Raw genomic sequence first — 17,121 nt, forward strand, 5'->3', positions numbered from 1 at the left:
CCAGGTAAAGTTGTAGGGAGCTATTTAGCTTTTAAAAAGATTCATTAAAAATCCATTTCAATGATCTTTACCTGAAACAAAATGGACTGCTAAAAGAGGGTACCTGTTGACGTCAGGTAGACTGTGGCTCTAGAACTATTCCTTGTAAAGAAAACTGTACTGTAGTAAAGATTAGATAGATACACAAATCATTTGCCTTTCAGCCTTCTTCACCTGAAAAATTCGGTGGCATTGGTTATATTTATCACGTTGTTTAGCCATATGCACTGTTTCCATCACCTTTCTGAGAGACTTGGTGTCCCCAATGCCATGTTACCCATCCTTCCCCATCCCCCTCCACACTGCCAAAACAGTCCTATAGTGACTCATTCTAACTCATAGCAACCCTATCAAACAGAGGAGACCTACTCCTTAGGGTGCCCATCTTTATGCAAGCAGAGTCTCTTCTTTCTCCCAAGGAATAACTGTGGGATTTGAACCGCTGACCTTGTAATTAGCAGCAACACTTAACCCGCTATATGTCCAGGTCTCCTTCACAACACTAGCAGCCACTAATAAACTTTGGTCTTTATACACTTGCCCATCCTAGATAGTTCATGTAATTGGTAGTCTGATAGTGTCCGTCCCTCTGTTGAGTGACTGATATTCACTCAATGTGAGATTTCAAGGTTTATCCATGCTGTAGCATCTATCAAGACTTCATTTTTCCTTACAGTATTTGTGTTGATTTTATTTTGTATTTATACATTTTTTGTTTTGTTTTTTTATCTGTATACATTATATATGTATATTTATATGTATATTGTACTATTCCTTCACTGTAGGTGTTACCATGTTTAATTTAGAATTTCCATATAGAATTATTTATTCTAGCTAGGAAAAGCATCCTGACTTGGTATGAGAATGAGATGCAGTATAAATAATGTGGTTATTGTTGTTGATAGATGCCATCAAGTTGACACTGGCCCATAGCGACCCTGTGCACAACAGGATGAGATCTAGAAAATACCATAAAGTCGATATATTGGGGGAACCTTTGCTCCCTCACCATCACCACCAAAAAGGGTAGTGGGGGAAAGAGTCTCAGATTTAAGCTCACATCTACCATATCTTCAGCTGTACTATTTGCTCAGATAGGAAGAGGAACTAGTGACCGCCAGCCATTCTGTTGAGAGCTTAGCTCTGTCTGACTGCAGCCTTGTACACAAGCAGAGGACTGACTGTACCTGTTGGGGAGTGTTAGATACCCCCCTAGACCAGCCCATATGAGCCTCTGGCGACATTTCATCACTAGCACTTCATTAACATCCAAACACTACTTCTTGAAGGCCTCCCTTCAAATTAATGTTACATGAGCAAGATTACCCCCATTTTTATGCAAATACACCTTCTGCTTGCCTGCCAGATGCTCTCTGCCTCTCCTCCCCGGGGAGGCATTTTGGTAGGAGCATGATGCTAATTTTTAAAGCAGCACATTCAAAAAAAACAATTGGCGGGTGGGGTGAGGGTGGCAGAGCTGTGCTTAGGAAAACACCGGGGAGAAAGGGAGGTTGCTGGTGGCGAACTCAGAAACTTTGCTGTGACCGTGCAGTCCCCGTGTACCTGTAAGGACTAACTAACTTCTGAATCAGCCAGTGCAGGCATATGAATGAAGCTCCAACGACGTGCCAAGCACTGTGCTGGCCGTGGAGGATACAATCCTCCGTCTGAGTCAGACTCTGACCAGGCTAACCGCGTCCCCCCCACCCTTCACCCCCTGGGAATCAAGCGCAAGGGCCCGCAGAGCAGCACTGGAGAGGGTAAGCCAGGCTTCTGCGGGCTCCCTGGGGTCGTTTTCTGCCCATCGCATGGACTCCCTCAGAGTGAGGCTTCTTTGCTTTTGTCTTTTAGAGACTTGAAGCTAGATAATATCCTGTTGGACAAAGACGGGCATATCAAAATCGCGGACTTTGGGATGTGCAAGGAGAATATGCTGGGAGATGCGAGGACAAACACTTTCTGCGGAACCCCGGACTACATCGCCCCCGAGGTAGGCGATGCCCCTTCCCCAGCTCATCACACCCAAGCCCCGACCGCAGGTCGCTTCCTCCTGCGAAATGTCAGACATTCCAAGTCTTATCTATAATTTTCGCATTCCCTCAATCTTGACCTGCATAGGTGCTAGCTTTGTTAGGGGGGAGTTAGTTCTCACACCGCATTACCTCTCTCCAAAGATCTTTGGCGGCATCACAGGCTGGCCTGCTAACAGCCAGGTCAGCAGTTCGAAACCAGCAGCCATCCCAAGGGAGAAGGATGAGGCTTTCTGCTCCCACAAAGAGTAGCAGTCTCTGAAATTCATAGGGTCATTCTACCCTGTCCTGTAGAGTCGCTCTGAGTCAGGAAGGCTCCCTCAAGGCTTCTGCAGTTTGGCACTTCCTTTCAGTCCTGACTCTCCCCAAGCCCAGCCGGAAAATCAACCAGAAGGAAAACCTGTCCGGGAACCGGGTGGAGACGGGATCCTCGCAGCAAGCACCCACCTGAGTAAATCAAGTGGCTTCCATTCAGGATCGGAAACCCTGCACTGAAGATTCCAAGCTCCCGTGTGCACATAGACGGTTGGCCAAATTCCCACTTGCTCCCACTTTTCTGTGAAATGCGGAGAGGACTGGCTTGCAAGTATTCGATAACATAAGAGGCCTAAGCATAGCCCCTACCCTACCCTCCTCCCCCAACCCCCCAAAAATAAATAAAATACGTCCCAGCTGTCTTTCCTCCGGGCAGTCAGAGGAGAGTCCTTATTCAGAATGCACACACCCATGCAGCTAAACCAGGGTGTTCCCCTTTGTACGGACTCTTCCCTACTCCGGAAGAAGAGCGAGACACTCGCCCACTACTTAAGCCCTCTCACTCCATGCCCGCTATCTTAGTTGCTTCTTATCTTTGAATCTCCCTGCTCAGCATGACGAGGAGCCCCTGGTTGGGTAGTGGGTTATGTCTTGGACTAGTAACCACCAGGTCAGGAGTGTGAAACCAGCAGAACAGGCTTTCTATTCCTGTAAAGCAGTGGGTCTCCATGTTCCTAATGCCAAGACCCTTTCATACAGTTCCTCATGTTGTGGTAACCCCCAATCACAAAATTATTTTCACTGCTACTTCATCACTGTCATTTTGCTACTGTTATGAATCGGGTGACCCCTGAGAAAGGGTCGTTTGACCCCCAAAGAGGTCGTGACCCACAGGCTGAGAACCACTGCAAACATTTAGTCTCAGAAACCCACTGACTCGGTGGCAGTGAGTTTGGTTTGGGTTTGGGTTTTGGGGAGGGGTTGTCACAAATCCAGAAGCACTGGATGACTGCAGGGAATGTTGGCAGTGGGACAAGAGTCAGAATCCTGTGACAACTGAGAACAGCATTACATGATGGTAGCTTTAAAGTCAGAGACTGTTTCTGACTTTTTTTTAACATTCTATTTTCAAATAATTATAGATGCATAAGAAGTTGGTAAAAGAATACAGAAACATCCAATGTCTACTCTCCACTCAGTTTCCCCAATGGTTATTCCATACATAAATGTGGTTCAAGTCCAAAACCAGAAAATTGACATTGACATTGATACCAGGTGTGCGTCTAGGTCTTGGTCATTTTATAACTTGTGTCGAATTGCATAATCTTACTTGCTTGTATAGTCAAAGGACTTCAGGAAGGCTTGAGATGCTCCTAACCCTTCTAGAAGAGACAGTGAAGGAGGGAGGGAGGAAGGGAGTGATAGTAGTTAGATAAAGACAGTGAGAGAGCTCTTATGTCCTGGGTGGAACCAACTTAGCAGCAAACCCCTATCCTGGCCAAAGTCACTACAGCAGCACAAGTCCAAGAAATCTGTGGCTTTGCCCTGTGATTATGTGGTATTTAATTTTAACGCAACCTTGTTTAAGTGCAAGGTTGGCCTCTGTTCAAGAAGCAATTATGACTTTCTACTTCCAAGCAGTTGTTGAGCTCCCTGAGGCCCGGCTCATTGATTTAATAACTTGGGGATATTAGAAATGCTTTGTTCTGGCCAGCACAAACACGGGGATGGATGCCTGACACCCTCTCCAGCTTGAAGTGACACCAAAGCAAATTAAGATACAAGCGAGGACGTCCACGGAGAGGAGTCTCCATTCAGCCATTGAATCCCCCTGAGTCACCATTCTCAAACACATCCTCTCAGCCCAGACCACTCCTGCTGTCATTTCCGACAGAGGCCGCCATGAAAGAGCTTCCTCAACCACTTCCCTCTCATGCACAGTCACCGCCAGGCTCCTTCTGAAACGAGGCAGCCTCGCTCACCCGAGGATGTCCCCTTTCCTGTCTCGGCGTCTAAACGAGGGTCCCAATGTCACCTGTACATTAAGGCCTCCATTCTCTCCCTGGTAGACCTGTAAATGTGAACATAAGCACAGGTTCTAATCATTTCTCCTCACATTTCCTGAGATGGTCGGACGCACTCTGAAAGCCACCGTCTTGCCACATCATCACTTTTACCTTCCCAATGTACAAACCCGTCGCAGATTTACCTTTTGAATATTCAAACCTATCGATGCTATAAACATGTCCCAAGACGCCTCTGTTCCTCGACAAGTGCAGGCTGATGTCAGAATATCATGGCTGGTAGGTGCCTTCGAGTCTAATCTATAGCTACCCTGGGAGCCCTCGTGGTGTAGTGGTTACACATTGGACTGGGATCCTAAAGGTTGGCAGTTTGAAACCACCAGCAGGAAGAAAGACTGGGCTTTCTTCTCCCGTATATAGTTGCAGTCTTGGAAACCCACAGGGGGTCGCTATGAGTCAGCATCAACTCGATGGCAGGGAGTGTGGTTTATTATGGGCAATAAAATGAGACGTTGCCCGGTCCCTATATCAGCCCCAGAGTCATTGCTGTTTATCCCATTGCTGAAGCCACGGTGTCCACTCTTCTGGATGATGATCGCCCTCTTTGTCACAGACGTGCTACTTCACCAAGCATGCTGTCTGTCACCGAGGCCATGTGCAAAGTGTGGGTGATGGACAGTCTCTCCATCTCCCTTCAAAGGAGCGCTCAGCTGTATTTCTTCCAAGGCAGCGCTGTTGGTTCTTTGGGCATAGTACCATCGACAGCATAATTCAAAGGGTGTCAGGTCCACCCAGCAACACCCATCATCCTTGGTCATTGTCCAGCTGTGGCCCCACCCAGGCAGGTTCTACCCACAACCCCACTGCCATCCCATTGATGCCGACTCAGGGGCTCCATAAAGCAGTGGTTCTCAACCTTCCTAATGCCATGGCCCTTTCATACAGTTCCTCATGTGGTGGTGCCCCCCCAAACATAAAATTATTTTCATTGCTACTTCATCACTGTCATTTTGCTACTGTTATGAATCATCATGTAAATATCTGATAGGCAGGATGTATTTTCATTGTTACAAATGGAACATAATTTAACATAATTAAAGCATAGTGATTCGTCACCAAACCACATGTAATTATAGATTGTGAAATATTTATGTGTTTTCCCATGGTCTTAGGTGACCCTTGTGAAAGGGTCGTTCGACCCCCAAAGGGGTCGCAACCTACAGGCTGAAAACCGCAGCTATAAAGGGATCTGGAGGCTGACTGTCTTTATGGGAGCAGATAGCCTCCTCTTGCTCCTGCAGAACACCTGGTGGCTTTGAACCACCAGCCTTGCCGTTCCCCTCCAATGCTCACCCAAGAACGCCACTAGAGCTCTAATAGACCTATTTAACTAAGATGTGCAACCTTCCCTCTGCCCCATTGTCATCCTCGATAAAGAGGGAGAACACCATCAACCTCAACACCCCAAACACTCACTGTCCTGGAGTCTGGTTCATTGCAGCCCGACGGGCCCACAGCAACTGCCCGGAGCTTCGGAAGTGGAACCCTTCATCTCGTCTTTCTCCCTCACTGGGGAGTTTGCTTCCAGTTAGAGCCTCCCACGTTACTCCCTGAGCTATTGGGCCTCTGTACCTAATTTCAAACCAAACCAAACTCACGGCCATTGAGCTCATTAGCAACTCAGACACTTCGGCTAACAGCGACTATCCATCTTGACCGGAGCAGAAAGTCTCGTCTTTCCCTCTCGCTGCTGACCTTGCCCTTAGCATCCCAGTGCTTAGCCCACCAGCCTCCAGGGCTCCTTGTAACTATCTCGGGTGTCGTTGAAAGAGAGCATGCATCGAGAACGCAAGGACACACAAAGCAGCGCCTCCCACAGCCTTGCTCATTAAGCAGCCAGTCTATTCTGCTCGCTGGTAATGAAGTGCGAATTTGAATATTTTATATTCCTCCCAACTTAAGTCTAAATTTTTTATTGATATCACCTAGCCTAAAAAGCTTAATTTCAAACACAGCTGTCTCCTGTCCACAAGTCTTTTCATCTGTCCTGTCAGATGAAGCTATAGACAAAGATGCCATGCTCAGAGCAATTTCTGAGTGTATGGGGCTCCACCTTGTGGCCATTCTGGGGGATTACATGTGAATCTGGCCCCACTTGGCAAATTGGATTAAGACTATGGCTTTGGTGCATTTTTACGTTCCGTATTCTTCTACCAGGATATGCTTTCAGCTGATTCCTTAAAATGAAATGTATATTTTCCTAAATGTTCCAGTTAACTTTAAATATCGAGCCGAGGCGAGTGGGTGGCATTTTTATAAGGGAAATCAGTGGAAGATTCCCTGCCACCTGAGTTTGGTCGGCAGCCAGCTCTTTATTTTAATAAAATGAGAGGTCCTCCTCTTCCTCCTCCTGGCTTGTGATGCTGCCTGCTGCTAGGACTTCTAACTTGAACATCCTCTGAGTCGTCTGGGCTGTAAGGAAGGGGCTTGGTCAGATGATCACGCCGGCTGTTTGATACCTAGAGGAGCCACAGGCCGTGTGTCGGCGCAGTAAAAGTCAGTATGATACAGCAGCTGGATGAGTCCTTAGGTGGGATGTCCAGCAGCTCACCCAAAGGTTAGAGGTTCAAGTCCATCCCAAGGCACCTCAGAAGAAAGACCTGAACAGTCAGCCGACCCCCAGGGAAGCACAGTTCGACTGTGACACGTCTGGGGCCCTCAGGCGTCAGAAGGGACTCGATGGCAGGAGGTTTTGTGGTTGCTGTTGACTGCATAGATGGTCACATCAGAGGCACTAGAGAAATCAGATATCTAATATGTCACCCTCACGTCCCAAGGATGAAGGCTAATACCACCATGAACATAGTCCAATGGTTTTCCGTAATGCCAAAAACAAAACAAAAAAACAAAAAACTCACTGCCCTTCATTTGGAAATGCCTCAAGGTGACCCTAGAGGACAAGAGTAGAGCTGGTCCTTTGGGTTTCTGAAACTTCAAATCTTTTGGCTGTTGTGGAGCCACTGGTGGAGCCACTGGTGGGTTCGAACCACTGACCTCGTAGTTAGCAACTCAGGGTGTAACTTAATATCAGAAAGCCAACCCAAGCTGCCTTCCATCAAAGCAGTGGCTCTCAACCTTCCTGATGCCACGACCCTTTAATACAGTGCCTCATGTGGCACACACACCAACCATAAAATTATTTTCGTTGCTACTTCATCACGGTCATTTAGTTACTGTTACAAGTCGGGCGACCCCTGTGAAAGGGTCACATGACCCCCAAAGGGGTCAAGACCCACAGGTTGAGCAGTGCTGCATTAAATCAAGGCTGATTCATAAGGACCCTGTAGGGCAGGCTAGAACTGTCCATGGGAGTTCCTGACACTGTAACTCTCTACAGGAGTAGAAAGCCCCATCTTTCTCCCGAGAGGCTGGTGGCTTTGAACTGCTGATCTTATTGTTAGCAGCCCCAACACATAACCACTACACCATCGGGGCTCCTTCTTAATAGGAGGAGAGGTAAATTTTATAACTCAAAAATAGTGACTCCGTTTTGCCCTTGTCCGCTCATGTCTTTCCCTTGGTGAGCTTGTGAAAGGACACAGTTTTCGCAGTGATCTTTGTGAAAACCGCATGTTCCCATCACAGCCCCTTCTTTGCTGAGTGACCCTGAGAAGCGCCCGAGTCCTTATCTCTCCCCTACTTCATACTCAAGAATGCCGTCTCTGCCTCTGGCCCTACAGATCCTGCTGGGTCAGAAGTACAACCATTCTGTTGACTGGTGGTCCTTCGGGGTCCTCTTGTACGAGATGCTCATGGGTCAGTCACCGTTCCATGGGCAAGATGAGGAAGAGCTCTTCCACTCCATCCGCATGGACAATCCCTTCTACCCGAGATGGCTGGAGAAGGAAGCCAGAGACATTTTAGTGAAGGTAAGAATTCAAGTCGGTGGTGTTTCCTGCTGTGTAGTGCCATCCATGTCTAGATTCTGCTTTATGCGCGGTAAACACTAATGATATGCAATGGGAGTTAAGTGAGGGGTCTCTGTTTTAATGGAGGTTATCAATAAGGTGGACGTTACCTCTCTCGGGGAGGTGGAGAGAAGGCCTGATGGGTATCATTGATCCAAGATGTTCCCAAGAACCAGTCCCATGACTCTTAGCTGCCCTCACGTTGAGTTGTAGATAGTATATTGCTCAAACACGCCTTGGGGCTTAAAACTTAGTTGGTTGTTTCCTACTAAATAAAAAAAAAACTCTGGTCATGGAATTCACTTAGGAGTCATGATGCTTCTGCGCCCTCTTCAGTAGAAGTCAACGCTGTGGTCACAAGCCCCCGTCTCAAGTACGAGAAGGGTCCAGTGCAAGGTATTCATCGTCAGTCTGACATGACGGGGGAGGCCTCTGTGCCCTGTCTCCGACCACAGCGCATGGTGAGTGGCTGGTCAACGGCGGAGACAGGAGTGTGGTTGTAGCAGGACTGATTGCGTCCGTCTTGCCTTCTTCCCTAACTCATAAACTGCTCTTTCAGACTTCATTGGGTGCAGGCAGGAAGCAAGGAGGGGCGGTCAGGAGAGGCTGGAAGGGGCGGCGCTCCGTGAGTCTGGCAGATGGTTGTACCTGAGTCTTCCCTGAGGCTCTGAGCCTTACCTGAGGCTCTCCCACGGGTTCTTCGGCGAGGCCCACCACAGAGAACACCTTGGCCTGAGCCTCTTGAGACAGCAGTTATTCCACCAGCCCATTCAATAGCCAGGCTGTTTCCTCTACCCACACTCTAACCCACACACACCACCTTACCAAGGCTTCACTAGCTGCCCGACAGGACGGACAAAGGTTACAGATCGACACCACCCTCTCTCTCCCGCCTCTTGTCCAATGGACAGACAAATGCATCTTTCACCCTAACAAGCAGCAGTTTTCTACAGGACTCATGGGAGACAGACCCCAGCCCACGAGGGACCAGCATTCCACTCAGAACCAGTGTACGGTAGCACAGACATGCACTGGGCGCTGACCCACAAGCTATGAAGCAAGAGTTCCCAGGGCCAACCCGGGCAGAGGGGGAAGACGCGGGAAAGAGCCTGTCACTAAAGGTGTGGCCTTCATGTGGAGACCTAGTGCACAGGGAATTCTGCTGATGGGTAAAGCATGCCTTTCTGTTTTGACTCATAGTCACCCCTATGGCAGAGCACACCTGTCCTTAGAGTTCCGTAGCTCTACCCCTTATGGAAAGCTAGGACTAGGTCTTTCTCCTGGGAAGCCTCTGGGTGGCTTCAAACCACCAACTTCTCAGTTGGTAGGCGGTTGCTGGGTCAATGCACCACCAGGCCTTCTTCCACGTGCAGAAGTTTAAAAATGAGAATCACACCAAGCAACAGACTCCGTAGATACAGCAACGACAGTGATGATAAACTGAGCTGTCCCGGGAAACAAGGGAATCCGCTGGAGTGATCAAGGGACTAACAAAGCTAAAGGAAATGGGATTTTCGACAAAATTCAGTGTGTGGATGTCTTGTGTTTCCTATTTCAGCAGGCTAGAAAAATCCTTAGACCAAAAAACCTACTGCCACGGAGGTTTCTGAGACTACTAATCTGTACAGGGACAGATAGCCTCAACTTTCTCCCTCATTGCTGCGGGTAGGTTTGAACCACCACGCTTGCAGGTACTAGTCTAACTTTTGCCTACCAGGGATCCTTAGAAAACCACTAGGGAAACCATTTTAGCTTTGTGTTTACTGTATCTAGAAGCCCCAGGAGTACAGTGGTTAAAGAACTCGGCTGCGAACCCAAAGGTCAGTGGTTCAAAGTCACCAGCCCTTCTGAAAGAGAAAGATGAGGCAGTTTGATTCTGGAAAGATTCACAGTCTCAGAAACTCTATGGAGCAGCTCTGCCCTGTCCTAGAACATAGCTATGAGTCAGAATCCATACAGTAGCAGGGGTTTTTCTTAACCATATTGAGACTGGAAATCAGATGAGCTATTTTGATATTAGAAGCTATCAGTGAACTTTAACAGTGATACATGTAGGAAAGATTCAAGTTGTAAAGGATTTCAATTTAGTTGGATTCCTAATTAACAGGTAGAGAAGCAGCGTTCAAGAAAGCAGACAGTGTTTTGCACTGGGAAGACCTCTTTACACTGGACCTCTTTTGAACTGGGCAGTTCTAAACAGAGAAAAGGTGTCATTTGGGGAACTAAGGAACACCTGACCCAAGCCAAAGTCTTTTTTCTAATAGCCTTGTCCATGTGAGTAAGAAGGACCACAGAAAAGTCTGTGTATTTGCAGGTATTGGCAAGGACTATTGAAAGGACCAGAGACTCCAGTCCCATGGAATTCTTGGAAGGAGGACAGTCTTAGAAGTGAGGGCTGTGAGCCTGCATCTCATGCAATTCGAGCTCATCAGAAGGGACACGTTCCTCGACTGTGACTGTGCTGGTGGTGTTGTGGGGTGCAGTTGAGTCCAGGCTGACTCACACAGACCTTGGGTCCAAGAGAACCAAACCAGGCAAGGTCCTGCCCCATCCTAGAGACAACGTGTTCGCTCAATGTTGGCAGTCACGGTGTCAATCCATCCCTTGAAGGTTTGCCTTTTTCATTGCCTTTCCACTTGACCGGAGAGGACGTCCTGTTCCCAGGGACAATTTTTTCTTGATAACCTGTCCAACATACTTGAGATGAATTCTCACCATTCTCACTTCTAAGGAGCCTTCTGGCTGTACTTCCTTCTAAGATGGGTTGGTTGTTCTCTCGGCAGTCCATGGTACTTTCCAGATTCTTCCCCAGCACCGTGTTCTAGTGCATGGCTCCTTCTGAAGTCTTCCTTACTTAATGTCCAGTTTTATGATAGAGCAACTGAAAACACTATGACTGGGTCTTATACCCCGCACTTTAAAGAGATCGCGTGCAGCGGATTTACCCAATCCATTGCGTCGTGTGATCGCTTGGCCACTGCCGCCATGAATATTGATCCGAGCAAGACAAAGTACTTGACAACTTCAATCTTTTCTCTGTTGACCGTGCTGTTACCTATCAGCCCAGTTGTGAGCCTCCTGTTTTTCTTTGCATTCAGTTGTAATCCATACGGAGGGCTGAACTCATTGATCTTCCTCAGCAATGGCCTCTACTCCTCCTCACTTTCTGCAGGCAAAGTTGTGTCGTCTATTACAGGCTGTTAATAAACCTTCCTTCAGTCCTGAGGTAGTGTAATCCTCATATAGGACAGCTTCTCAGATGATTTGCTCAGCATGCAGATGGGAGACATATGGGGAGAGGACACAATCCTGAAGCCCACCTTTCCTGCTTTGGAACCGTGTAGTGTTTCTTTGCTCTGTTTGAACAACTGCCCTTTGATCCATGAGTCAGAACCAGATGGCTCCTAACAACAACCATAAGGAGTTCTAAATCTAAGCTTAGAGAAATATTACCAAGTCCGACCTACTCTCACTCGTACACATTTTTGTCCTCGAGAAAATTTAACTTTAATTTCATTTTAATTTGAAACTTGACATTGAATTTAAAACATACACTTCTACCTCTCTGATGCCTCTGACAAGAGAGCGCTCACCACTTCTTCCGTAAAGAGCAACAGTCTCAGAATCTCACAGGGGCAGTTCTACCCTGCCAGGTCGGGCCACCACCATGAGTCGTCATCGACTGGGTCGCAGTGAGTTTTGAAAGAATTTTTTTCATAGAGATTTGAAGGCATCTCCAGAACTCTCCCTCGGGAATGAAGATCTGCAATCTGAGAAGAGCTGACAAAGTCCTCAACGGACACATAGCCCAAGGTTAATGGTACAAGGTATTTAAGACAGAGCTACTCACTGGTTAGTGGAGGTTCAAGCCCTTGCAGGGAAATCGCATTTCCATCCCAGATAGACTGACTCAGCCTACATTCTAATAAGATCCTCGGAGATTCAAAATGTCAAGGATTCGAGTTGGTTAGGTTCAGCTTTCGCTTTCTGAATGGGATCCAAATAAGCAATACACTTAGAAACCTCCCTGAACGACTCACTAACTTCACTTCTACTGACTAACCCAAACGGACCAAATGAATGCTCCCTTCAAAGCTAACAAGACAGTTTTCCAACATAACAGTAAAAAATAAGGTAGTGGGATTAGAATGCATGTCATCTCCCTTTGCAGAAAGGCAAGTGCAAACACCATTACAATGACTTCCTTCCGTTAACCCTTGCCTTTCTGAAGGACCTGAGGTGAGGGCTACGGGTGAGGGCAGCAAGCCGGGCAGAGAAGAGAGAGGAAGCGGGAGGTCAGTCTGTACTAGCAGAGGGAGGGCCCTTTCAGTCTCAGGTGCTACCTCCAGGTGAGTCACAGGGTGGGGGCCCCAGAGTGGCAGTTGCAGCTCACGTTCTTCACACCTTACAACAAAGAACCAGCCTCTGGTCTGAGATTCCCACAACCAGCTCTCCCTCAGGCTCTGGAATGGCTGGGGGCCAGGGCTGGCAGAGACCAGGTGGGGTTCACCTGGGATGATTCCAAGGAAACCAATGGGGAGTGATGACTTCGAAGGAGAGAAAAGACAGTGGAACAGGAAATTATTTCCGTCACGGAAGGTGAAAAGCCACGTGTGTGGAAATCACATGTGTGGAAAAGCCACGTGTGTAGAAATCAGCCCCATAGAAAAGGGAAGTCTGAAGGCGTCACGCCACTCACGTGCATCTTGAGGGTGTTACACTGAGTGAACAGCGCCCATCTCCAAAGGTCACGTGCCATGAGTCCATTTATGTAGCATGACTGAAACGATGGATTCCCGGGATGCCACAAATGGCTAAGTGTTTGATGACTGGCTAAAGGTTGGTAGTTCAAACCCACTCGGAGGAACCTCAGAAAACAGGCTGGCTGATTTGCTTCCAAAGGGTGACAGCGTGAAACCCCGGGCACAGTTCCATTCTGCACCAGTAGGGTCTCCAGGAACTGGGATGGACTGGAAGGCAGCTGACCATGCACGACAGCATTGAAATGACAACATTAGACAGAGGGAAAACAGATGAGTGGCTGTCTGTCGTGGTCAAGGGGTTGCTAGAAGGGGAATGGCGGCAGTGACCTCTCATAGTGGCGGTGGTTCCATGATCTACTACCCCTGTGGTAGAACACCGTAGAACTGTACACACATATTATAAATTTCATTTTCTTGGTTTTGACATTTCCATCTGTCAGATGTAAAAATTGGGGGAAGCTGGATGAAGGTCCCAGAGGACCTCTCTAGACCATCACTGCAATTTTCTGATTCTATCGTTACTTATATTTCAAAAAGAAAACTTTTTAAAAATCTTAAAGACTAAATGTCATGCAATAACAAGAGAAACCACCAACAAGATGTCAGTGTCAGGAGAAAGATTTACTGAAAAAATATATATTTTAGACTGGAAAGTGAGAGAATTGAGAATAAAGAGCGGGGGAGGGGAGCTGGCAAAATGAAACTAGAACATATCCAAATTAGTAACATGTGGATGGACCAAAATGATAACCAGAATGAGACAAATTACCCATGGATGTCTTGCTAGGAACTTCATCTTTCTCTAAGAAAACAAGAACAGTGTGTCTGTTACATAGCCGCCGAGCCTCCCGGTCAGCAGTTGGAAATAATCATTTGAATGTGTGCCACGCTCTACAGTCTTGGCAATCTTCTACCACAGGTTCCTGCAAGAGCTCACTACCCCTCTTCCGAGTCTCCCATTCCTGGGCTTCAACCGTAATTGTTCCCATTCCATGAGCATGCTAGTGTGGTTCAGTTTTGCATCAACTGGGGACTAGTTGGTGAAAGAACCCCTTCCCACATAGAAAGGATTGAGCACCTCATTTCTGACAAGTTCGTAAACATCCCGTGTTCCTTATCCACGAAGAGGGTTGTTCTCGTAAGAATTCCAGCAGTTGAGCTGGTAAAACTTAGTGTCAGCTATGTAACGTGCTGACTATAAGACTGCTTGCTAGTTTTATCTCTGCTCCCTATTTGCATGGCAGCCATGAGCCAACAGCCCCTCATCTTTGAGTTCCCTTTTCTGTCAAAATCAAAATCCTCTTGGAAACTTAGTCAAAGGAATGTCACAGAACGGTTGGAGCCCAGGAGTGACAAGTTCTCTAAGAGGGCTGGACAAGGGACATCTTGTGATTTCCATTCTGGCAGCAGCAATACCAGAGTCTGCCCCTCGCGCCTTCATGGGACATGGATGCGTATGTTGAAGTGGACACTGCACATCAGAGGAAGCCGTGACCCAGGAGCAACTGCAACAGGGACAGAGCTGTCCAGAGCTGCCAAATAAACTCCCGTTCATCACCCAGGACAGCCTGTCCATTTGTTTGGAAAAATGGAAAACTAAGGATCCACAACGCAAATGCCTCTTCCATTTATAGAAAGAAGGAAGTGGGGATGGGAGAAGGAGAGAGAGAAGATTCCAGGTAGAGCCTGTCACCAGTGACAGGTGCTAAGGGCTCATAGCAATCCTTGGCAGCCTGGAAGGGCTTTCGCGCCCAGACAGCCGAATGCATTTAAACAAACTCCATCCGGATCCTGGCCATTGATGTAAGAGGCGTGCTATTTCCTATCAATGTAAGCGATCCTCCCGACAGCTTGTATGGTCCAAGCAGGCCTTTTCTTCATGAACATTGATTTGCTCCGTGCAGCAACCCTGCCTGGGAACCATCCCTGCCTGGGTGTGAGGCAACAAAGAATATTGAGTATGGAGATTGGAGAGCGTTATTATCTGTACCTTATACATTTTGTTTTTTAAATAGTTATTTCTTTAATCTCACAAGTGTACATGTAAACATGAGAGAGATGCTGAAGCTTCTTTGTCATAACCCCAGGATACAAATAACATGTATTTGTCGAAAATGTGAATGGAAAACCTGGCTCAGTGTACACTTGGCCCAGGGCAGTTACTTCTAACTTAATTCCCTGAAGCATTTATTATATAACCTTAGCTAATGTTAGACCTGTCTCCCTTCACCCACTTTTCTGTTGTTCATCCCCCTTGGGGGAGGGGGGTTATATGTCGATCACTGTGATGGATCCCCCCTTTCTCCCCTCACCTTACCCTTACCCTCCTGGTATCACTACTCTCATTATTGGTCCTGAGGGGTTTTTCTGTCCTAGAGTCCCTGTGTTGTGGGCTCTTCACTGTAGTAGTGTACCTGTTCTGGTCTAGTCAAATTTGTAAGGTAGAATTAAAGTCATGAGAGTGGGGGGGAGGAATCATTAAAGAACTAGAGGAAGGTTGCATGTTTCGTCAGTGCTATACTGCACCCTGGCTGGCTCATCTCTTCCTTGTGACCCTTCTGTAAGGGAATGCCTAATTGTCTATAGATGGACTTTGGGTCTCCACTCTAGCACGGTGACTGACTGTCCAAGAACATACACTGGGATGAATGACGTACTGGATCATATGACCATGCATTTGACGTAAGAGGAGAGAGAGCTGAGGTAGCCAAAACTTCCTAAAGAAGACGGGGTGTGCGCTGGAAAGTGGGCAGGAGCTACGGCTGCGGAGAAGAAAAGATGTGGTAGGATGTGAGGAGAGGCATGTCCTCACACGCTGTAAATGCCAGGTGGGAAAGCCATGCAGTATGGTCAGTGTGTAGACGTGTGAGTGAAAGAGAAGGCTACTTGGGCAACCCAAGGACACCGGGTCAGCGTCACACAATGAAGCCCTCAGCGGGGCTCCGAGGACCTTCGAGCTTCAGGAGCCGCAGAGAGCATCTTGTCTGAGACTTCATTTTACAAACAAGGCAATGGAGACAGAAAACATGCCCAAGGCCACGTGGGTATTAAGAATCTTGGGCGGCCAACTAGTCTTATTTCCACTGTCCAGTAGATTCTAACCAGGTGCTCTGCATCCCCTTGAGACCCCTTATAGATTCCCCATTGTCAGTGAGGAGCCAGGAGGTAGGTCTGGCAGGATCTTCCTGGCCAACCCGTTGGAGAGACCAGATGGTGGCCTGAGCTTTTCTGTTCCGTAAAGAAAAAGAAAAGAAATCTCTACTTTGCAAATCATCACCCAATAGGATGCTTTCTGGCCTTTGCTTTTTATTTGTTTATTTTTTGGTAGATCAAGCCTTTGAAGATTTTCAAATAATAAGATAAACAACGGCGTGTTTTCAAACAGTTAAATTGGCTGTTTGAGTAAGAGTTCAAAGAAAGAGATTCCTGCAATTTAGGTGTAAATAGAAGTCAATGCTTTGCCAGAACCTTTGGAAAACCCATTGCATTTTATGCTTTCTGCTTTAAAGATCCATAGTCTCTTAAAACACCTTATAACACTGGCTACATTATAAATAAGCCTCTCTCTGATATAAGGATCATGGATCGCTACGCCAGACACCCAGGGGACTTGTTACTTTCCCAGGCCTAATGTTTAGACTGGCCTGTTCCTTCAAGGTCTTGACATGTTTTATTTAAATTTGAGGAGTTCAAGGTTTCTTTTCTGTCCTTGTAAATGCTCATTTTGATCCCATGAGGGAGAGCAGCAGAAAGGACAGTGCAGAGAAAAAATAAAACATACAGTTCAGAGATGACAAGAGATGGCCTTTGAATTAAATATGACTTAGCCAGCAGGTTTGCGCAAGTCCAGAGCGATTCTGGATGTTCGGTCTTTTTGAATCCAAAGCTGACTGCCCGAAGCTGGTTTGTATTATGCCCCAAATCAGGTTTTCCTTATGGCTGGAGTCCGTGGAAGGCTAGTCAGCCTCAGAAAGACAAAGCTCTCATTTGATGGGCAATTAGTCAAAGAAATAAGTTGATCGCTTACCTTTGTTTTTGGGGT

The 17,121-nt window shown here is 47.2% G+C and overlaps 1 protein-coding gene across 2 annotated transcripts in view; it reads left to right on the top strand.

Moving 5' to 3' along the window:
- The window catches only part of PRKCQ (protein kinase C theta), a 107,807-nt gene that overhangs the window by 87,775 nt on the left and 2,911 nt on the right, over nt 1–17,121 (top strand). The window contains exons 14-15 of one of the 2 annotated variants that reach the window (XM_075553177.1): nt 1,891–2,029; nt 8,089–8,277. In XM_075553177.1, coding sequence (XP_075409292.1) covers nt 1,891–2,029; nt 8,089–8,277 — 328 coding nt within the window. The remainder of the gene's footprint in view (nt 1–1,890; nt 2,030–8,088; nt 8,278–17,121) is intronic. The other variant, XM_075553178.1, reaches the window with a different exon arrangement.

Source organism: Tenrec ecaudatus, chromosome 6 (genome assembly GCF_050624435.1).
Source record: "Tenrec ecaudatus isolate mTenEca1 chromosome 6, mTenEca1.hap1, whole genome shotgun sequence".
In the NCBI taxonomy this organism is placed as follows: Eukaryota; Metazoa; Chordata; class Mammalia; order Afrosoricida; family Tenrecidae; genus Tenrec; species Tenrec ecaudatus.